This window comes from Carettochelys insculpta, chromosome 5, assembly GCF_033958435.1.
Source record: "Carettochelys insculpta isolate YL-2023 chromosome 5, ASM3395843v1, whole genome shotgun sequence".
NCBI classification, from domain to species: Eukaryota; Metazoa; Chordata; order Testudines; family Carettochelyidae; genus Carettochelys; species Carettochelys insculpta.
This window is the reverse complement of record NC_134141.1, coordinates 94,072,545-94,095,563: the sequence shown is the minus strand read 5'-3', so window position 1 is coordinate 94,095,563 and position 23,019 is coordinate 94,072,545. Positions and strand designations below refer to the sequence as shown.

Sequence of the window (23,019 nt, the reverse complement as noted above, 5' to 3'; positions counted from 1 at the left end):
TAGGGATCACCACTGCAATGATCGATCCATGGGCCATTGATTTCTATCTGCTTAGCTGTGATAAAGTAATTTCTGAGCACACTCCCATCAATATTGGTACTCAACCATAATGAGAAGGGTAGCCAGTGTCAACAGGAGAACAGGCTCTGATGACCTTACCCCATACAAAATGTGGTCATAAGTGCATTGACTTATGGTATGATATTTGTGTAGCTGAAGTCACGTATATTAGGAAAACAGCAGGGGTAAGCGTAGACAAGGCTTCAGAGTTACATCTGCAACTACCTTCCTGAGCTGTGGTTATCATCTAGTTTCCTTCCTGAAGTTGACTGAGGCTTATCAAGACTTAGCTTGATAAGTTTATGGAGAAAATTTTATGAGCAGATTGTCCCCAGTTGAGAAGACTGTGTCCCTATCTCATGGTAATATATGGAGCTCTTGATATTTTATCATGCAGCTAATAATACTGCAGTTCATTTGTTCTGCTGTATATTTACTAACTTTTTGTTGTCTAATTCAGTATCTCAGTAGGTACAAAATATATTCTTGTTACTTCCTTATAGATGCATGATCTTTTTCCTTCCCAAGTCACAAACTTCTCTCACACTTTTACATAATTTTAGCTATTGACTTGATGGACTTAAAAGTAATAATAGTCTCCAGGATTAAGATAAAGTAATAATCACTAACTCTTAACTATGAACCCAAACACTGAAAGCAAACCATCAGTGATATTAAGTAACTCTAATGAGAGTCTAGGTACAATCAACGGTCACACTAAGAAGGCCAAAAGAACATTCAAATTTAAATAGATGTGGGCTTTCAGTCAGTGAATTTGGTCCTGTGGCTTTAAACCAGTGTCTTTGGTGGGGTAAGAAGTAGTTGGATTACTCTACGATTCCCTTCAGGAGGATCTTGGACCACTTGCAATTTGGCAGTGATTTAGACACTCAGAATCATAGAAATGTAGAGATGGAAGGGGCATCGAAAGGTCAACTAGTGCATCCCTCAGCATAGAGGCAACACCAAACACAACTAGATGACCTCTGAATAGAATGCTTGTCCAGTGTCCTTAAAACCTCCAGTGTGGGGATTTCACAACCCCGCTTATAAGCCTATGCCAGAGCTTAACTACCCTCATAGTTATAATTTTTTCCTGTGATCTAATCTAAATCTCCCTTGCTACAGATCGAGCCCACTATTTTTGTCTTACATTCAGTGGATATGGACAACAATTGATCATAGTCCTCTTTATCACCTATTCACATATCTGAAGACTTAACAGGTCCCACCTCAGTCTTCTTTTCTCAAAAATTAAATACGCCCATTTGTTTTTTAACCTTTCCCAATAAACCATGTGTCCAAGTTCTCACTTTTTGCAGGATTTGCTTTTGATTTCAAGGTGATAAATCATAAATGTTTCATAAGAGTCCTGAAAGTAAAAATATATGCAGAACAAACTTTATATCAGAGCAGAACTGGTCACTAAGTCAAGAGTTCTGAATGTTCTAATGTGCAAATACTACATTTTTGTCCAAACAATGATAATGGCAATTTAAAAATCACAGTCTATTCTAAAGTAAAAGCAAAATTTAAATGTAGAAAAAGGAGGGTTTGCTAAGTAATATTATTCAGCCAAAATTTAGACATGTTTTTTCCATGCATTAATTTTCAGCACCTCATGCGCATTGACATCAGATATTTCAGTGACATGAGCAGAGCTGTGAGTCGACAAAAACAAGGTTATTAAATTACATATGGACTGTGTACTGTAAAATTCTGTAGTACTATTCCAAATATAACCTATGGTGTGAATGGAGCTGTAGCAGTTATACAGCAGTATGCAAAACTACATAAATATTAGGGCTTCTGAATCCTCTTTCCAATCATGAGCTATGGTTATATTAAATTATAAAAACAAAATATGACTGTAAAATAGAAATAAAACTCTTCCTCTTTTCTGTTCACGTTATCTGCTTTCTTTTAGCACCTTACAATTTCTAAACTCTCCAAAAACCAATTCTACTTATACTTTGTTCAGGTAAGCCTTGCATGACGACATCTTTTGCTATCTGCAGAGCTCAAGTAAGACTTAAGTTAGTTTGATACTCTAAAGCTACGTCTACACATGAAGCCTACATCGAAGTAGCCTATTTCGATGTGGCGACATCGAAATAGGCTATTTCGATGAATAACGTCTACACATCCTCCAGGGCTGGCAACGTCGATGTTCAACATTGACGTTGCGCAGCACCACATCGAAATAGGCGCAGCGAGGGAACGTCTACACGCCAAAGTACCACACATCGAAATAGGGGTGCCAGGCACAGCTGCAGACAGGGTCACAGGGCAGGCTAGCGCTTCCGGGGCAACAGCTAGCTGCTCCCTTAAAGGGCCCCTCCCAGACACACACAGCCTGCACAGCACGCGGTCTGCAGAGCCATAGGCATGCAGACCTCGGGCGACGCAGTCATGGACCCCCAGCAGCAGCAGCAGCAGCAGCAGCAGCCGCCGCTGCCAGAGGTCCACCCAGCCGCCCCTGCAGGAGCAGGGCTCGCCCTGCTCCATGCCATGCGGGAGGCAGCTGAGCACTTCCGTGCCACACAGGAGGAGGAATGGCCCGCAGGGGAGGAGGACTCAACCCCCAACCCTGCAGCACCCCGACCCCCCCCCGGCCTCACACGCCGGCGGCTGTGGAGCTACCCCACCAGCACGGACTGGTGGGAGCGGCTGGTGCTTGGGGAGTGGGACGACGACCGCTGGTTCAGGAACTTTAGAATGAGCCAGCAGACATTTATGGAGCTATGCCAGTGGCTCACCCCCGCACTCAGGCACCAGGACACCGCCATGCGGAGTGCCCTCTCTGTGGAGAAACGGGTTGGCATCGCTGTCTGGAAGCTGGCCACTCCAGACAGCTACCGATCTGTGAGACAGCAGTTTGGCGTCGGCAAGGCCACCGTCGGGGCTGTCCTCATGGAGGTAAGAGGATCCATGGGGACGGTGGGGGGGGAGGCAGCCCTGGCAGGGCAGGGGGGCCCTGGAAGGGGAGGGGAGGGCAGGGGAGGGCAGGGGGGCCCAGGCAGGGCAGGGCAGGGCAGGGGGGCCCAGGCAGGGGAGGGCCACACACACCCTGCTCACCCCTCATTGGTGCTCTCCCACGTGCTTCCCCTGAAGGTCATGCGCGCTATCAATGCCATGCTCCTCCACAGGCTCGTGAGGCTGGGGGACACGGATGCCACCATCGCGGGCTTTGCCACCCTGGGCTTCCCCAGTTGCTTGGGGGCTCTGGATGGGACTCACATCCCCATCCGCGCCCCAGTGCACAGTGGAGGACGCTACATAAACTGGAAGGGCTACCACTCAGTGGTCCTCCAGGCCTTGGTGGACAGCCGGGGCCGTTTCCAGGACATTTATGTGGGCTGGCCTGGCAGCACCCACGACGCCCGGGTTTTCCGGAACTCGGGCCTGTGCCGCCGGCTGGAGGCGGGGACCTACATCCCCCAGTGGGAGATCCCTCTGGGGGACACCACCATGCCCCTCTGCGTCATCGCAGATGCGGCATACCCCCTCCGGCCCTGGCTCATGCACCTGTACACGGGCCATCTCTCTGCCAGCCAGGAGCGCTTCAACCAGCGCCTGAACCACGCGCGCCAGGTGGTGGAGCGCTCATTTGGCCACCTCAAAGGGCGCTGGAGATGTCTCCTCACCTGCCTGGATGCGGGCCCCACCAACATCCCCCAGATTGTGGGTGCGTGCAGCGCCCTACACAATCTGGTGGAGAGCAAGGGGAAGGCCTTTTTTCAGGGCTGGGCTGTGGAGGCCGACAGGGCCGACGTGCAGCCACCCGCTGCCCCCAGTCGGCAGGTGGACCCCGAAGGGACCCGGGTCCGGGAGGCCCTGAGGGCCCACTTCGATGAGGCCGCGGGGTGAATGCTTCCAGGCCCCCCACTGCACCCCCCCCATCCTCCACAACACTCCCTGCCCCTATGCCCACACCACGGAGCACCCAACAGCACACCCCACCCCCACTTTTCCTGCACAAATAAAAGCAGACACTTGTTTGTGAAATCAGACTGGTTTACTTTCAACTCTGTTCTATAACTAACTAATACAAACTATATACAGGAACTTCTAACTAACTTAAATATGAAAAGTGTACGTACATATTAACAAAAAAAAACAGGGATAACAAGGAAGGGGAGAACTATTTACATGTGGGGGGGACTGGGCAAACGGGGGGCACAAATCAATAAATACCAACTATATATAAGGGAGGGGGCCACGTCCTGGGCCCCACGCCCCTATAGTCCGGCACTGGGGGTGGGCAGCCGGGAGCCCCGCCTCAGCCGCAGCCCTGTCCGGGGCTGGCTGGGGGCCGGGCGGACCGGCAGATACGTCTGGCGAGTGTCAGCTGGCCCACGGCGGGGCGACGGCGGACAGCACGGCGATGAGCGGAGCAGCGGGTGGCGCGGCGGGTGGAGCAGTCAGGGCGGGCGCAGCGGCGGGCGGCGCGGCATGGGGGGCCAGGTAGTCCGCTATGCGGTTGAATGTCTCCATGTAGGCTCCCCATGCCTCTTGGCGCCAGGCCAGCGCCCGCTCCTGGAGGTGGAGGTGGCGTTGCTCCACCCGCGGGCGCTGCTCCACGACCTCCACCTGCCAGCGGTGGAGGGCCAGCAGCTGGGGGTCCGTCGCCGGCGGCTGGTGCTGGGTCTGCCGTCTTGCCCACCGTGGGACCGGTCGGTCCTCCGCCGAGGGGCTGGCCTGGAGTGATGGCCCCGGAGGGGATTCCAGGACCACTGACGCCTCGCCGGCGCTCTCCGGTCCTTCCAATGGTGCAGCTGCGGAACACAGGAGGGGGGGAAGAAGAGTGGAGACAGGCATTAGTGTGGGCCCGAGCCATGGCCCTTGTCCCCTCACCCCTGTGCTGCAGGTTGCCCATCCCCATCCCCGGGAGATGCTGCTGTGATGGGGTTCAAGGGTCCCCCTGCACTGCACCCCGTCCCCCGGCGGGAGTGACTCTCACTTCACTCAGCAGGGTCTGAAAGGAGAGGTTTCTTAGGCAACAGATGCCCAGTTTCTCCCAGAAGTGACAGTACAGCAGTCAGAGAAAGTCCTTCCAACCCGTCCTGGGGAGAAGACCCCGAGGGGTGCCCCTCTGGGGTGTAGCTTTCCCCCTCCTCAGGCTGGCTGCCTTCCAGCTCTCCCTTCCCCTAGCCTCTAACTGCGGCCCCCGATTCAAACCCAGCTCGGCTCCTCCCTCCTCTTTGTTCAGGGCAGAGGTGTAACCTGCCAGTTGTAGCCCCAGGATCATCCTTAGCCACTGGGAGCTATTCAGCTTGTTGCTCATATCTAGCCTGAGACTCGCATTTGCACTCCCCCCACTCCATCACATGCTGCTGCTGCTGCTGCTGCTGCTGCTGGGTGTCCCACCCCCTCCTCCCGGGGGACCCTAGAGGTTCCGCTCCCCCCTGCCCCGGGGATGGGGCATGGCACTGTCGTGCTGGGCGGGGGAAGGGGCTGATGCACTCTGTGAGGGACATGCCACTGCTGTCCTTGGGGCCATGGTCATCTGGGCATGTGGAGGGCCCTGGCCACATACCTATTACCCCCGCCCCTCAACCCCCGGGGTGTACACCAAGGGGGGTACATACCTGTAGGTCCACTCCCACGGTCGGGGGACACCCGGGGGGCGGACGCCCGGCTGCTGCTCCTCGATGGCAGGAGGAGGATCTGGAGCCCCGTCTCAGTGGAGGAGTCCCCCTCCTCCTCCTCCTCCTGCTCCGGTGCCCCGGGGGGGCCCCCGGGGTGCGGGGCTTGCCTCCGGGGTGGACTCCGGCTGCAGGGCCTGCTGGGGCTCCTCAGCCGAGGTGTCAAGCGTGGCCGGAGGGGAGGTGTGCCGGGGGCCCAGGATGTCCCTGAGCTCCCTGTAAAAGGGGCAAGTGACGGGGGCGGCCCCAGATCGGCCGGCCGCATCCCGGGCCTGGGCGTAACCCTGCCGCAGCTCCTTCACTTTACTCTGGACATGGTCCGGAGTGCGGGCAGGGTGACCCCGGGCAGCCAGGCCCTCGGCCAGCCGAGCGAACGCATCCGCGTTCCGCCTCTTGCTCCCCATTACCTGGAGCACCTCCTCCTCGCTCCAGAGCCCCAGCAGGTCACGAAGCTCGGCCTCCATCCAGGAGGGGCCCCGCTGCCGCTTCCCGGCCTGGCTCCTGCCCTGGCTGCCCTGGGAACCCTGGCTCCCCTTTGGGGGGGTTCCCTCAGGGCGCTGGAGGGGGCTGCCGGGTGGCCATCATATTGGGTGTGGGTGTGGGTGGCTGCGGAGGAGTGTGCAGGCGAGCCGCATGTTATTGGTGCTGCCTGCACGCTCTCTCAGCTTCCTGCACAGAAAGGGATGGGGTGGGGACCTTTAAGGGGCCGCTCCACGCAGCCACCATTGAGCCGAGGGGCTGGAGAGAGCGTCTCTCAACCCCTCAGCTGATGGCCGCCATGGAGGACCCCACAATTTCGAAGTTGCGGGACGCGCAACGACTACACGGTCCCTACTTCGACGTTGAATGTCGAAGTAGGGCACTATTCCCATCCCCTCATGGGGTTAGCGGCTTCGGCGTCTCGCTGCCTAACGTTGATGTTAACATCGAAATAGCGCCCAACACGTGTAGCCGTGACGGGCGCTATTTCGAAGTTAGTGCCGCTACTTTGAAGTAGCGTGCACGTGTAGACACGGCTTAAGTGAAAAGAACCCTTTCACTGATAAGGCTGTTTTATGGCTATAAAATCTAGTAAATGGACAACAGTCAAAACTTGCTTACTTAGCAACAGTACAGAATATATGCTCTTCTTAAATCAGACCAGGTCAGCATTCTGAACACAGCGTTATATGGGAGTTGCAAACATCACACAGACTGAAAAAATAATTTAAAAGATTTTTAAAAAATCTCCTCAGAACATTTTTTCTGTTTACAATGTATTCATTGCCATTTCACAGAGAACACAAATAGGTTCTAGTTGTGGGTAGTTTATGCAGAAGCATGAAACTGTAATAGTAACAGATATTTTCATTTAGCCAACATTCTAAGCGCTACAAAAAAAAAGTAAGCTCATCAGATATGCAGTCAAATGAGCTAATTGCATCATTTCTTCTTTGTTTTACAATTTTAACCACCATATATGATATTTACTACCAAAAAGACCAAAATTCATGCTACACAAAATGAAAATTTATATTTTAGGCAACTCATTGTACATGAATGATGTAGCTTTTGCATGGGAGATATTGAGTGATATCTACCAACTTTCTGTGATTAGTTTTGTTGTCATTGAATTTTTTTGTTAACTGCATGTTGCTATTAAATAAAACACTTGGCCTCTTAAGCAATTACACTGCACAACTGTGAAAATAAAAACTGCAGTTATTGAATGAATGGATACAAAAAGTGCACCTTACTCAGAAGGACATATTCCTTAATTGTAATCTATAACACAACTCACAGCTTTTTTACATTCCACAGCAAAGCTGTAGACTTAATATTAAGTATGTTGACAGATAGATAGATAGACACTAATTTGGCAGCAATAACTTCAATTTTAATTTCGGAAAGCAGTAGAAAAGATGTCTTTATAAACAGTTTTCTAATAGTGATATCTAAGCCAAAATGTGAAGTGATTTTTGTCAGGGATATATTTTTCTCCATGTTCTTGCATACTAAAATATATAACAAATCTGATTTGGTAATTCTGGTTCTTTTGCTAATTTCTGACATTGCCAATCTGCAAAAGCCTTCCGCAACATTAAATGTTAATTCAAATTTGACACTGCTCATTTCTATCGCATTCATCTTATATTTAAGTTAATCCAGCCTTTCAAGGTAATATGAAAAATATGTTTAAAACAAATGCCTCTTTAAAGATTGTCATTGCTCATATTGTTATGACATTATTAGCTAGCTAACTAGATATAAAATATATTCAATATTTTCCTATAATACACGCTGAGAAAAATCCTTAGAAAGTTCTCTGAAATGGTGTGAGATATAGTAGATACAACAGGGGATCAGACTTCTAAACAATACAGATCTGTGTCAGAACATTAAAGATCCTGCAGTCATACTGAATTATAAACAGCTACCCCAGCAGGGCTAAAGCAGATACCTGTAGGACTTCAAAAACCGATATCTCATCTTGCTCCTTGGAGATAAACAAGGGACAAAAGCCCCCAAGGGATCCCAGAGAAAGGCCATTTGCGAGGATAGTGCCAAAAGTGTCTAAAAATATATATGATTAATAGAGGACGCAGGGCAGTTGTGCTGGAGGTGCCCTGGCCCAATCATGGAGCACTTGTAGCTGTGTAAGGGAATGTTGTTACACTGTGCTTTGGCAGAGATGAAGCTGGTAGGAGAGGCTAGAAAGGATAAGCAGGATTTCCTGCTGCACAACACTTGCCCTTTGCATGAATACTTGTTACATTCAGAGCTCCTACCACAGTAGTAGGAAAACTACAGAGAAAATATATTAGGTAAAATGCAGAAACAGTTAACCCTCCAATAGTTTCTAAAACCAAAATTCTAAACCAGTAACAACAGCTATCAAATTTTGTTCAAAACATAAATCAAAAAGTAATATTTCCAGTATATTTTGACTGATATGAGAAAGATAAAGAATATACACAACATAAAATATGTAGTAAAAGTGATGGTAACAAAGGAATAAAATCAATACATAAAAACGTCATGTGGCCCTTAAATTGCCACACCGTTACATTCTTACTAATTCTACTTGAACTTCTCTTGTCTCCTCACTGTTTCTCATAGGTATCAATTTATACTATTAAGCCACTTTTCTGAAAGGGCTTAATCATCTGTGAGAGATCAGCCAGTCTAAGAGAATGAGTTTTATATTGGCAGATCATTTTCAGATGTCTTGGCAGGTTTTCCCTCCAGAATACTGCATCATTCGTCTTACTGAGTTACAGTGAATGACTTTGACAAGAAAATTCAGCTTACTGCTAGCTATGCACCAGAAATATTCTGAAGTTTCAGGGAGCAATAACTGTTGAATTTAGACATTGAAATTACTTTTTTTTTTCTTTCTCTCAAGCCAAAAGTATTTATAAAGTAAGCCCTGATCACTCCAGTCTAACAGTCGTTGTAGAATTCAACCATGCTGTAACAGAAGACCTTAAATTTGATTTGTAAGTGGATATCTCGCTCTGGGGACAACACAGGATAGAAGCAAATCAGAAATAATAAGCCAAATTCAGTTCTGACATAGATGGAGACAACTCCAATGAAGTCAGGAGAGCTACCTTGCTCAAAGGTTGAATATAGTACAAATTGTTCAGTATCATTTAATAGAATTTTCTAGCTAATTAAAGAACAATACAGTGATCTTAGAATGTAATCCAGTATAGCATTTCTTGTTCACAAGGACAGTGATAGAGAAGGACGGAATTATGAGTGCATAAGTGGTAAGGTGACAGATTTGGCAAAAGCAAAGGATACTGAGGACTCCAAAGGGAACCGGAGAAAAATTACTTCTCAGGGATAAATTACTTTGTCACTTACATGAGCCAATATATTAAACCTATTTGCATGGTAGCTGAATACTGGAATACACTCCAATAACAAAGATCATAAACATAACTAAATATATTCTGCTCTAGGGAAAACAAATTTACTTGTGATATATTAAAAACATATTACAGGTTGAACCTCTCTCATCCGGAACTCTCTCATCCAACAAACTCTGTAATCTGTCATGAATTTAATTAGCCATCTGACCACTTAACATGAGTGTGGCCAAGTTTCCTGTGGTTCCATAAAGTTTGTTTATAGCCACCTGTCCTGGCTCTCAGTGTTTTGTGCTGTTATTTAATATAATTTACCTGTAGATGTCTTTTAAGAGCCCAGTAAGCAGTGGCAGTGGTGGTTATGTACTAGAAAAAACTGATTTCCTGTAATCCAGAAAATTCTCTTATCTGGCACTGGTCAGGTCCTGAAGGTGCTGGACAAGAGAGGTTCAACCTGCGAGATACTTAATTTGACCATAATTCTCCTCTTCCTTTGACACAGGACTTATGCGTCAGGTCTTTGCCAGTGAAATAAAGCCTCTTTCTTTCATTCTTTCTTAGTTTAAATACTATTCCCTTTAATTCAATTATAATTATACAACATCTCTTTGCAACATAAGCCCAAACAATGGCAGACAAATTGCTAAGCAATTCTCTTGATATATAAAGTTATGTATGATCAGGATCATGACACTGATTAGGATTTGAATGATCACTAAATTATTATATATAATACTCTATATATTATATTATAAATTATATCATATGTATATTATATATTGATATATTATAATAATATAGAATATATCTAAATTATACCAATATGAAAAATGTGAGCGCTAACTGAAAGTCATCATTCTTCCTCTGGGTATACATCCTTCTCTCATACTAGTTTCAAAACTGATCACATGACCATTCTAATAGAAATACAGAATTTGAAACAGAAGCAAAGCACCTGAACAAACAGCTTATTATTAGCTACATTTCCTCCTCCTGCTCCTCCTCCAATGTTATACTAAACCCACTGACGCAACCACGCTCAGTAAGGTCAAAGAAATAAGCTACTTAAAATTAAGATTACTGCAAAGTAAAGTTAAGCCTTGATTTCAAATGCAATTACTGTCATCATAAAAGCGACATGTACAGTGACCACCTGTACCAATATAAACTACAAATATGTTCATGGATATTCAGGGAACTACAGATACAAACAGATTCACAACAAACAAAAATAGAGATTCACATCTTCTGAAGTTTACCCCTGGGATTGATTCTTGTTTTTCCTAGGGTTTATGTCCCAGTGAAATTCACAAATAGGTTTTCTGCCCTCATTTGTGAATTTCACTGAAAATTCAGGCACCTGCCAAGCAGTCAAAGAACATGAAGCAAATGGACAAAAGGTCAAGTGAAATTTGCTGGCAGTCTTTTGGATAAGAAATAACTATGTACGTGAGAAAGCAGATACACCATTTCATAAGAGGTAAAACAAATAATTACCTACAGTGATTAGCAAAACTTTTAAGAGAAGTTTGTATTATGACACGTTTCCTGGCAGAGACCACTGAAGTCTTACACAGTTCTGAAACTGCAAGAGCTGCTCACATTTTATTTAACACTGTGCTGGGATTCTGGCCCCACACATGATCATTGCTGATTCAACAGCACTTTCAAGCGCATTTTCCCATTAGTACAGTCCACAGGGGAGTGCCTCAAGACAGCACAATCCCTCTCTTTTAAGCATATTAGCAGACCCAGCCCTATATTTAAACACCTATATAACATCTATTCACTTTTTCTGCCCTCACTGAGACTCTGTAGAATGAGAGGAATGCTGGTTCCATGCTCCCACTTCTCTGTCAAACACAAGCCAGTGTATCAGCTACTGGGCTAAACCCCCTCCAGGAACTGGGGGCTAAATTTATGCTGTTCCACCAAACGTTTCAATGGTCTCCTCAGTCTATGGAGTGACAGTGAAACCATTCCATACCCCTCACTGAAACTTAAAACTGCAGTTTTCTCCATTGTCTCTATACACCTCCCTGAATAATGTTTTACCAGTGGGTCCACATAATGGCGGATCCACTGTCTTTCTCCTATTCAACCTAAATCAGGATTCCATCCCCACATGCCTCTTTGTGCAGTAAATATGTGGCCTCCCTGCATGATTTCTTTGTATCTTGTACCAGTCCTGGTTCCTTGTCTTTAAAGTTCTTCAAAAAATCTTCAGTAGAACACATTTTCGCCAACTACACATAAGTGTTGAATAAAATCAGTAGTTTGGTGGAGGCACCTATTACAGTTGCCTGGAACTTATTTGTTTGAGCAGTAATAAAAACCTAAACTTAAAAAGATGAAAGATAATATTGAAAATTGAGATGCTTTAAAGGAAACAGTTCAATACAGACTTTAACTGTTTCTGTTAAAACGTAGTCAGTTACTTAGATTAATTTCTATGACTCAGTCCTTGGTTTCTCTAATCAGAGTTACCCACCCCGCCCTCAGTTTTCAAATAGTGTCTGAAGATTTAGTTGAACAGCTCTAAGTAAAATACCACTAGGAAATACATGACTGAAATCAAATATTTATTCAAATTGAGCAGAGACTGGCTTGCATGAAGGCAAATACAAAAAATTTGGCACGCATTTGCAAATATTTTATTGAAGCTAAGGAATTATTTGGTTTGTATTTTTTGCTGTTGTTGAAACAGCAACTAAGAACATCAGCCTGAACGAAACTTACATTGCACAGAGGGCATCCGTCTTGTAATCTTAAAATACAAGATGGCAATATTATCTTACGAATACCTGGGCAGGGAGTTAGGCACCTACTGACTCACAATGAGAGACCTTCTCCTGGACTCAGAGAACTAAGGTGCCTAAAGACTTCTTGCAAGAACAGAGTAGTTGCTTGCCCCATTCAAATCCTTTTTCCTAATCAGGCAAAGGAGGGAACTGAATTAGGGACTCCCATATCTCAAGGGAACTCTAGACCTAACTAATGATGCTAAAGAAGGAGGTGCTCCTCCTCTTCCTCTGCCCCACCCTCTCCATGTTAGGTGTGCTCAGATTCTACCTATTGAATCAGGTCCTGCAAGAAAGATAAGCACTCTTCCCTGACTCTTTCACCTAGGTTTGAGGATCACACTGGCTGCATGAGACAGACATCTGGGTGTGTGACCAAAATCATAAATGTACATGCCCAGGAAACTTTTACAGTTAAAACATCAGTGCAAAGAACATTTAGGCACCTAAAGGGTTGGGGTACTGTGGATTGCAGAAATGCATAAGGTGCCTAAATCCCTTTGTAGATCTGGTCCTAACTTCTTCTCAGCAATGACTGTAAAATGCCAAGTGTAAATATGGGACTGTAAAAAAGAGAAAGAAAAAAATGGGACAGTAAAAACAATAATTGTGAACTACATGAGCTTAGCTCTACAGCAGCCTCCAGCAAAGATGATTTTTTAAAATAGAAAAAGAGTAAAACACATAAAACAATCTGATTTGTCATAAATATGAATAAGATTTGGGCTAATAAGGTTTAGGAATCAGTGGCATCTCATATACTGCTACCAGGTAACTGTAATTAATAATGATATTTGTAATGGAGGCTAATACAGAAGTTGCTACCAAGAGGGAACTACATTTTAATTATCATTAACACAACACTAGAATGCTCAGAAGGTAAAAGGAATGTATCTTCACTGGAAACAGATCCCCTGGAAGGCTATATATAAGATAAAACAAGTATGGGAATTCTCACAGCAAGACTAAAATACCAATCACACACAGTGATACGAGAGAGGTCAGAGTGCTCAAAAATGTACCATTGTGAAGAGACAGGCTGTTAAGTAAACCTGAAAGATAGCTGGAATCCAGAGCATGTGAGAGATACCCTGAGTGTTTCATTAGCAAAGAGTGAAGCTGAATACAGGCTAAAATGAACAAGTGCAACTTTATTGCGCTCGGTCCAATGCTCTGTCCCTGTGGCAGAGTTACTTCCCATCTAATTCCAACTATATCCTATGCCCTTGGTGTCCTCAGTAATGAATGGTTCCTTCAGAGAATGTGGACCCCATGCCTCCAGTTTCACTTATAATGATCCATCTTGTCTGTTTTACAAATATTTAAATATAACTTTAAAAATAAATTGATACCCCCTCTTTGGTTTCCTTTCATCCAGAGCATGCCAGCACACATCCAAGTTGGAGTCTAATCTTTAACGCCCACTGAGAAGGTTAGTTAGTCTTTGAGATAACATATTCTCCACAACTGGTGACCACGCTGAGAGTTATCTCTATTAGATATTGTGGGGTCCCTATATAGAAGTATTTTTCCCTAATATAAATCAATGTGATCATAGCAGCAAGGCTATTAATGCGACAGTAAACTTGCTTTTCAATTAACATAAAGCTGTTATCTGGTTACTCAGACTTAAACAAGTAGAATGTAGTTAATTCAAAATAGTCTACTTCTTAGCTTGGAATACTAAAGCTGCAATATTAGTTTCTTTCAGGGATGGAGTATGGGTACAGGAGGGACTCCAGGCTGGGGCAGAGTGTTAGGGAGTTAGAGAGGGCAAGGACTGCAGGCTCTGGGAGGGAGTTTGGTGCAGAAGGGGATTCTGACCTGAGGCTGACAGCTGGGGTGCAGGAGAAGGTGTGAAGTATAGGCTCCAGCTGAAAGGTGCTTACCGTAGGTAGGTCCAATTCAGCAGCATGGAAGGGCTCAGGCAGGCATCCTGCATGCTATGGCCCCATGATGCTTCCTGAACTGGCTGACTACTAATATGTCTTTGCATGCCCTGGGAGGCATGCCACCCCCACAGCTTCCATTAGGCAATTCCACACATTGGCATGCCAGTGGCGCTCTTAGCTAGGAGTGCAGGGGCATCCATTAACACTTGTTTCCAAGTGTCAAATATTCACTGTTGGGGAGCTGCCCAGTCCCACTCAGCATCCTGTCTTGTGAATGGATATGCATTCTGCCACAGCAGCCAGGTATGGCAGAATTTGAACAGAAATTTTTTATTCTTATAAAATGTTGTTACCCCTTTCACAACTACTGGAGATGGCATGTTGCCAACTGTCTTGATCTTGTTGGGATACGTTGTCATTCCTTCGGCTGTGAATAGATGTCTAACATAAACCACCTTGTGCTGTTTGAGTTACATGTTTTCTGGGTTCAGTTTTATGCTCCTGTCACTACATCACTGTAGGACAGCTTGTCATTTTCTGTCATGGAAATTCCATTTCTATAGCATTGCTCCTTTTACCTACAATGAGGTTATCACCTGCAATTGTTTTTTACCCCAGGCAGCCCTTCCAGCATTTAAGTGATTTTTCTCCAGAACACCTCTGGTGCTGGGCTTATGCCAATTGACACGTTCAGACATGTGTAGCAATCAATTGGAGTTGCAACCATTATTGGCATCCTGGATTCTTTATCCAGGCTTATGCGCCAACTCCCATTTCCCACATCAGAGCTCATAAAGATTTTGGCTTTGGAAAGTTCTGGCAAGATATCATCAATTGTGGACAGTGGATGGTGGCATCCTTTGGGGCTTGCCGATGTGGGCAGGGGAGCAAAGCCCACAGGTAAGTGGAGAACATGGAAACCTGGGTGATGGGTCAGAAATGGGAGGCAGCATGGGCAACAATGTCAGAGTAAAAAGAGGGTCAGGGCAAAACAGGGAGGCAAGATCAAATCAATATCTTAGATGCCTGTATACAAATGCAAGAAGTAGGGGTAATAAGCAGGAAGAACTGGAAGTGCTAATAAATAAATATAACTATGACATCATTGGCATCACAGAAACTTGGTGGGATAATACACATGATTGGAATGTTGGTATTGAAGGGTCCAGCCTGCTTAGGAAGGATAGACAGGGAAGAAAAGGGGGAGGTGTGACCTTATATATTTAAAATGTACACACTTGGACTGAGGTGGAGATGGACGTGTTGAGAGTCTCTGGGTTAGACTAAGAGGGGTAAAAAACGAGGGTGATGTCCTGCTAGGCGTCTACTACAGGCTGACTAGCCAGGTGGAAGAGGTGGATGAGGCTTTTTTTAAACAACTAACGAAGTCAAGCAGGGCCCCAGATTTGGTGGTGATGGGGGACTTCAACTATTCAGATATATGTTGGGAAACTAATACAGCGGGGCACAGACTATCCAGTAAGTTCTTGGATTATACTGGAGACAATTTTTTATTCCAAAAGGTTGAGAAAGCTACCGGGGGGAAACCGTTTTAGATTTAATTTTAACAAATAGGGAGGAATTGGTAGAGAACTTGAAGGTGGTAGGCAGCTTGGGTGAAAGTGGTCATGAAATCATAGAGTTCACAATCCTAAGGAACGGTAGAACAGAAAACAGCAAAATAGAGATAATGGATTTCAGGAGGGCAGATTTTGGTAAACTCAGAGAGCTGGTAGGTAAGGTCCCATAGGAAGCAAAACTGAGGGGAAAAACAGCTGAGGAGAGTTGGCAGTTTTTCAAAGGGACATTATTAAGGGCCCAAAAGCAAGCTATCCCGCTGTGTAGGGAAGATAGAAAATATGGAAAAAGACCTCCTTGGCTTAACCAGGAGATTGTGCATGATCTCAAAATAAAAAAGGAATTGTATAAAAAATGGAAACAAGGAAAAATTACGAAGGATGAATATAGGCAAACAACACAAGAATGCAGGAGCAAGATTAGAAAGGCTAAGGCACAAAATGAGCTCAAACTATCTACAGGCATAAAGGGAAACAAGAAAGCTGTTTATAAATATATTAGAAACAAGAGGAAGACCAGGGACAGGGTAGGTCCATTGTTCAGTGAGGAGGGAGAAACAGTAACAGGGAACTTGGAAACGGCAGAGATGCTTAATGACTTCTTTGTTTTGGTCTTCACTGAGACGTCTGATGAAGGAATGCTCAACATAGTGAATGCTAGTGGGAAAGGGGTAGGGTTAGAAGTTGAAATAAAAAAAGAACAAGTTAAAAATCGCTTAGGAAAATTAGATGTCTGCAAGTCACCAGGGCCTGATGAAATGCACCCTAGAATACTCAAGGAGCTGATAGAGGAGGTATCTGAGCCTTTATCTATCATCTTTGGAATATCATGGGAGACAGGAGAGATTCCAGAAGACTGGAAAAGGGCAAATATAGTGCCCATCTATAAAAACGGGAATAAGAATAACCCAGGAAACTACAGGCCAGTCAGCTTAACTTCAGTGCCAGGAAAGATAATGGAGCAGGTAATTAAAGAAATCATCTGCAAGCACTTGGAAGGTGGTAAGGTAATAGGAAACAGCCAGTATGGGTTTGTAAAGAATAAATCTTGTCAAACTAATCTGATAGCTTTCTTTGATAAGATAACGAGGCTTGTGGATAGCGGAGAACAGGTAGATGTGGTATACCTAGACTTTAGTAAAGCATTTGATACGGTCTCTCATGATATTCTTATAAAAAAACTAGGCAAATACAATTTAGATGGGGCTACTATAAGGTGGGTGCACAACTGGCTGGATAACTGTACCCAGAGAGTAGTTCTTAATGGTTCTCAATCCTGCTGGAAAAGTACAACAAGTGGGGTTCCACAGGGGTCTGTGTTTGGACCGGTTCTGTTCAATGTCTTCATCAATGATTTAGATATTGGCATAGAAAGTATGCTTATTAAGTTTGAAGATGATACTAAGTTGGGAGGGGTTGCAACTGCTTTGGAGGATAGGGTCATAATCCAAAATGATCTGGATAAATTGGAGAAATGGTCTGAGGTAAACAGGATGAAATTTAATAAGGACAAATGCAAAGTGCTCCACTTGGGAAGGAGCAATCAGTTTCACACATACAGAATGGGGAGAGACTGTCTAGTAATGACTACAGCAGAAAGGGATCTAGGGATCACAGTGGACCACAAGCTAAATATGAGTCAACAGTGTGATGCTCTTCCAAAAAAAGCAAACATGATTCTGGGATCCATTAACAGGTGCGTTGTGAACAAGACCTGAGAAGTCATTCTTCCTCTCTACTGTGCGCTGGTTAGGCCTCAGCTGGAGTATTGTGTCCATTTCTGGGCACCGCAGTTCAAAAAAGATGTGGGCTATGTCTACACTAGCCAAAAACTTTGAAATGGACATTCACAAGTTTACTAATGAAGCGCTGAAATACATATTCAGCGCCTCATTAGCATGCGGGCAGCCACGGCACTTCGAAATTGACGCGGCTCGCTGCCATGCAGCTCATCCAGACGGGGCTCCTTTTTGAAAGGACCCCACCTACTTTGAAGTCCCCTTATTCCCATCTGCTCATAGGAATAAGGGGACTTCGAAGTAGGCGGGGTCCTTTTGAAAAGGAGCTCCATCTGGATGAGCCGCGCAGCAGTGAGACGCGTCAATTTCGAAGTGCTGTGGCTGCCCGCATGCTAATGAGGCACTCAATATGTATTTCAGTGCTTCATTAGTAAACTTCGAAATGGCCATTTGAATGGTCATTTCGAAGTTTTTGGCTAGTGTAGACACAGCCGTGGAGAAACTAGAGAGGGTCCAGAAAAGAGCAACAAGAATGATTAAAGGTCTAGAGAATGTGACCTATGAAAAAAGATTGAAAGAATTGGACTTGTTTAGTTTGGAAAAGAGAACACTGAGGGGAGACATGATAGCAGTTTTCAGGTATCTAAAAGGGGGTCATAAGGAGGAAGGAGAAAACTTGTTCTTCTTGGCCTCTGAGGATAGAACAAGAGGCAACGGGCTTAAACTGCAGCAAGGGAGGTTTAGGTTGGACATTAGGAAAAAGTTCCTAACTGTCAGGGCGGTCAAACAGTGGAATAAATTGCCAAGGGAGGTTGCGGAATCTCCATCGCTGGAGATATTTAAGAACAGGTTAGATAGATGTCTATCAGGGATGGTTTAGCTAGTACTTGATCCTGCCATTGGGGCAGGGGGTTGAACTCGATGGCCTCTCGAGGTCCCTTCCAGTCCTAGTGTTCTATGATTCTATGAACTGCCTGATGGCTTCTTTACCACCATCATACTATTTTCCCAGGTTGTACTGATTCCTAAAGATGCTATGATACCCCAGCTCTGCAGACCTGAAAGCTCACTGTTTACTGGACTACTTAGTGCCACTGGAAATTTCCTTCATTGTAAGCACACGAGTTCCACTGTGGGATCTACTTCTATTCACTTCAGTCCTGTGAAGCACGTTACCTTTGAAAACACCTCCTACATTTTTAAAATCGTCTCCACTGTTCATAGGCCATCCCTTGCCCTTCTGATTCTTGCATTGCAGCTATAAATTCAGACACTGCACTGTGATCAGCTCCATTGCATGCCTGGCTGTATTCCCCAAGAGGCATCTGTTGTGCTTACCATCTGCCACCACGCCTTTCAAATGGTACCATCTATTAGTTTTTGGATTAGTTACTATGAGGTCATGTTTTCCAACAAGCTGCATTATTGTTTCATTGTATATGATTAGATTGTGCCTATACTTTTTAATGGGTGTATTTGTGTCAGATTCACTGCGAGTAATCACTCTGCCAAAAGCACCCTATCTACCTAAAAGCACACCAAGCTTTTCCCTGTTTATATAACTGCACACAAGGGAGATGGTATTAGCCTTTGTGGTAGTCCAGTCCTGACAGCCTGAACCTGATATGCTCTGGAACTGACTGATGTACCATCCCCCTCATGTAAATCTTTGATTAGATCTTTCTGGGACCTCCCTCTGCTTTTGTACCCACTGCTACAGTGATTCATCTTGCCACATTCCTTGCAATATTATCCAAGTATGGAACGTTTCTGGTTTACCCACTCATGGTGCATCCCATAATAAAGGCACCTCAGTTAGGACACAGAAACCTGGGCACTTCGTCTTCTGTGATATCAACTTAGTCAATGCACTTCAGGGGTTGTTGTGTTTGCTCTGGGTTTCATAATTTTTCAAGGCTTCTGCTGCACTGTGCATGTCTAAGCATCTGCAAAATGTGAGATCACCTTCCCAGGGCAGCTACTTCAAGAAGTACCACAGATTATCTTGTCTCTAATGAGGAACTCTAGACCCTGAAAAGTGCAAACAACTCAAACTCATGCTGCCAGCTGATGCACTGCAGGGAACATACTGCCAACCATACATGTATACATGCTATTGCTGCTCTTTACTATAAAAGGTTAAAAATGAGAATACTCTTTAAAATCTGAGTGAAAATGTTTGTGCTATGTTAGAGAGACTAGTTAATATACAGGTAAGAACTTCTGTGTGGCAAGACAAAGGTCTACTATGTCAGTGTGTATTATTATTGTCTGTATTCTTAAAAAATCCTATTGATTGAGTCAAAGCTGTTCATGCCTATTGTCTCAGTAGATGGTGATACACTTCAAGGACAAATTACATATGAAGAACCGCAGAGGTAGCCTAATTTTAGTTCACATGAAACTCAAGAACTTGAGCAAATGATGTCCAGGCACCAGTGACTCATGTCTGAAGCTCGGTCACTGGAAAGGAATTTATTGAAGAAGTAGAGAGTACAGGACAGCAAGATAGGCCTGGGATGCTTTCAGTTTTTAGGGGGGAGATTTCAAACACAAATGTTAATATCTCTCAATGCCAAGGGAACTGTCACAGACCCACCAAGCAGAATCATTACGTCTAATATGGTCTACCATTAAAGAGGTGGGATGTTCAGATGTGCTCATGATCAGCCCATTTCTGCTCCCACTGATTCCAATAGGAGTTAAGTCCATGCTGATGTTCAAAAATCACATGTGAAGGCCAGACCTATAGCATCTGAAGTACTGTTTTGCCAAATCTCACAGACAGTTAAAATCAAGGCACAATTAAATACTGCAGGTTGAACCTCTCTAGTCCGTCACTCTCTCCTCTGGCAATATCTGTAATCCAGTGTGATTTTAGTTAGCTTCTTCTGGAGTAGGGGTTTTTCGTATTTTCAGAACCAGAAGACCTCAGTCCCATTTGTCTGAGGCCAACTGAAAAGCAACTGACAGATCTTTTGATGGTGAATGGAACTTCCAAGCAACTGAATCACACTTCAGAAGATAGTTTATCGAATAGTTAGGTAAATTCTTACTCACTACAGAAAAAAGAGAATATATGTGCAGGGAAAAGTCAGGCAGGATCTTATTCGTAAGAGGAGACATAGGTGATAGAAGGGCAGCAATAGCCCTGCCTCCATGACTTTCATGATGAGTTTGAATGTCCATCAGATCATACAGACCCTGAGTTTAAACAGTAAGTAAACAGGGGATTAAAATGCTACAGAATATAATGTCATCTGCAAGAAAAGAAGAGGAGAGCACTGAGTGTCTCAATGGCCTGGAATGTGCGCACACACTTTTGTGGTGCAAAACTGTCAGCAAAGAGAAAATCCATTATTTGTGATACTACATAGTTCATGTTACAAATCCTCCAAATTTCTATACTATTACTTAGGCTTTTAACTTCAAAGTGGTATAACAACATTACCAAATTAATAACTAGAGAACTAATGGGAAGTCAGAAAGCATTTCCCCATTCAAAATGGAGACAGAGAAGTTTACTGACTTGCCAGAACCAAAGGAGCACCAATACCTGTGATGGGACTGGAACACTAGCTTCCCAAGATCATTCTCTTGTGTTAACTCATTACACTATGTGTCATGAACATATAAATATAAACTGAAATGTTGCAATGAGAAGGGGACCAGTTTGAAACATAGAATGAAAATCACACTGCAACCAGGAACAAAATATTATATTTTGTTGTAACGATTTCTGCCAATTAGGTTGTATTTTAAGTCAAAACACTTATTAGTTAACCACCAAAAGGAGAATTAATTTTATAATGCATAGAAGATAATAATTTTATTATAATCTGCAGACTTTGGGGTTTTATTATAGTCCAGTTCTGACATCAGACTTTACTTTTACAAGATTTGAGGACAGAATTGCCCATATAGGCTACGTCTACACGTGCACCCAACTTCGAAATAGCTTATTTCGATGTTGCGACATCGAAATAGTCTATTTCGATGAATAACGTCTACACGTCCTCCAGGGCTGGCAACGTCGATGTTCAACTTCGACGTTGCTCAGCCCAACATCGAAATAGGCACAACGAGGGAACGTCTACACGGCAAAGTAGCACACATCGAAATAAGGGAGCCAGGCACAGCTGCAGACAGGGTCACGGGGCGGACTCAACAGCAAGCCGCTCCCTTAAAGGGCCCCTCCCAGACACACTTTCATTAAACAGTGCAAGATACACAGAGCCAACAACTAGTTGCAGACCCTGTATATGCAGCACGGACCCCCAGCTGCAGCAGCAGCAGCCAGAAGCCCTGGGCTAAGGGCTGCTGCCCACGGTGACCACAGAGCCCCGCAAGGGCTGGAGAGAGAGTATCTCGAAACCCCCCAGCTGATGGCCGCCATGGAGGACCCCGCTATTTCGATGTTGCGGGACGCGGATCGTCTACACGTCCCTACTTCGATGTTGAACGTCGAAGTAGGGCGCTATTCCCATCCGCTCATGGGGTTAGCGACTTCGACGTCTCGCCGCCTAACGTCGATTTCAACTTCGAAATAGCGCCCAACACGTGTAGACGTGACGGGCGCTATTTCGAAGTTACTGCCGCTACTTCGAAGTAGCGTGCACGTGTAGACGCAGCCATAGATTTTATACCAGAAGGTTCTATTCTATTATAAAATGCTTAAAGTACTTCTTCATGGCAACAAAAAATAAATAAAATTCCAGTGAATCACTGACACCGAGGAACACATTCCTTCCAGTGCAGACTGCTCAAAGAGTTACAGACAAAGGAGTGACAGAAGATCTTCAGTGGCAAGTCTACAAGAATATTGATGGTTACGAAGGTTTTCTGACTAGAATAAAAAAAATGTTGGTGCAATACATAGTAATATTTTTGACTAAGTACGGTGATGCTCACCACAATTGAAACTGTACACATAAAGTATAATTCTATCCAGGGAAGCTGATGAACCACTTCACCTTCTGGTGGCTTATGAGGTCACTAGAATCATGTGATTGAATTACAGCCTAATTATGCACACTTGGGGTCATATTATTCCTTAAATCAGTCTGATTGTCAGAGATATATTAATTCATTTGCAAAGGGATTCATCTCTGGAAAATAAGTTTTTGTGCCCTCTAGTGTTCAAAACCAAGAAGACAGTTTAGTACGCAAATGCACACTGAGTGGCTACTTCTAAAAGGTAAAATAGTTAACTGAATTCCTAATTTCTTGCTTTATTTTTAACATGTATCATGAGATTTCCTCACCTACTGGGCCTGAGAAGGGGGTAGAGGGAGATTTTGCTGTCTCTGCTTTTCCTCCCCACTCCTGTAACATTAGGCTTTGAATTGGGAAAGTGTCTCTCACTGCATCTGACATCTTAAAATATTGCAGCGTTCACTTGCCAGGGCTTTTGGTAAATGGAATCATTGGTATTTACCAATCTAT

At 44.5% G+C, this 23,019-nt stretch overlaps 1 protein-coding gene across 4 annotated transcripts in view; it reads right to left on the bottom strand.

Annotated features, from left to right (window-relative positions):
* Positions 1–23,019, bottom strand: part of PDE4D (phosphodiesterase 4D) — a 614,535-nt gene that overhangs the window by 278,266 nt on the left and 313,250 nt on the right. The window contains exon 1 of one of the 4 annotated variants that reach the window (XM_074995547.1): positions 14,256–14,300. The exons of 2 other annotated variants lie outside the window; for them this stretch is intronic. In XM_074995547.1, coding sequence (XP_074851648.1) covers positions 14,256–14,281 — 26 coding nt within the window. In that variant the 5' untranslated portion in view covers positions 14,282–14,300. Of the gene's footprint in view, positions 1–8,148; positions 8,253–14,255; positions 14,301–23,019 lie in introns of those variants that run through there. One more of the 4 variants, XM_074995549.1, reaches the window with a different exon arrangement.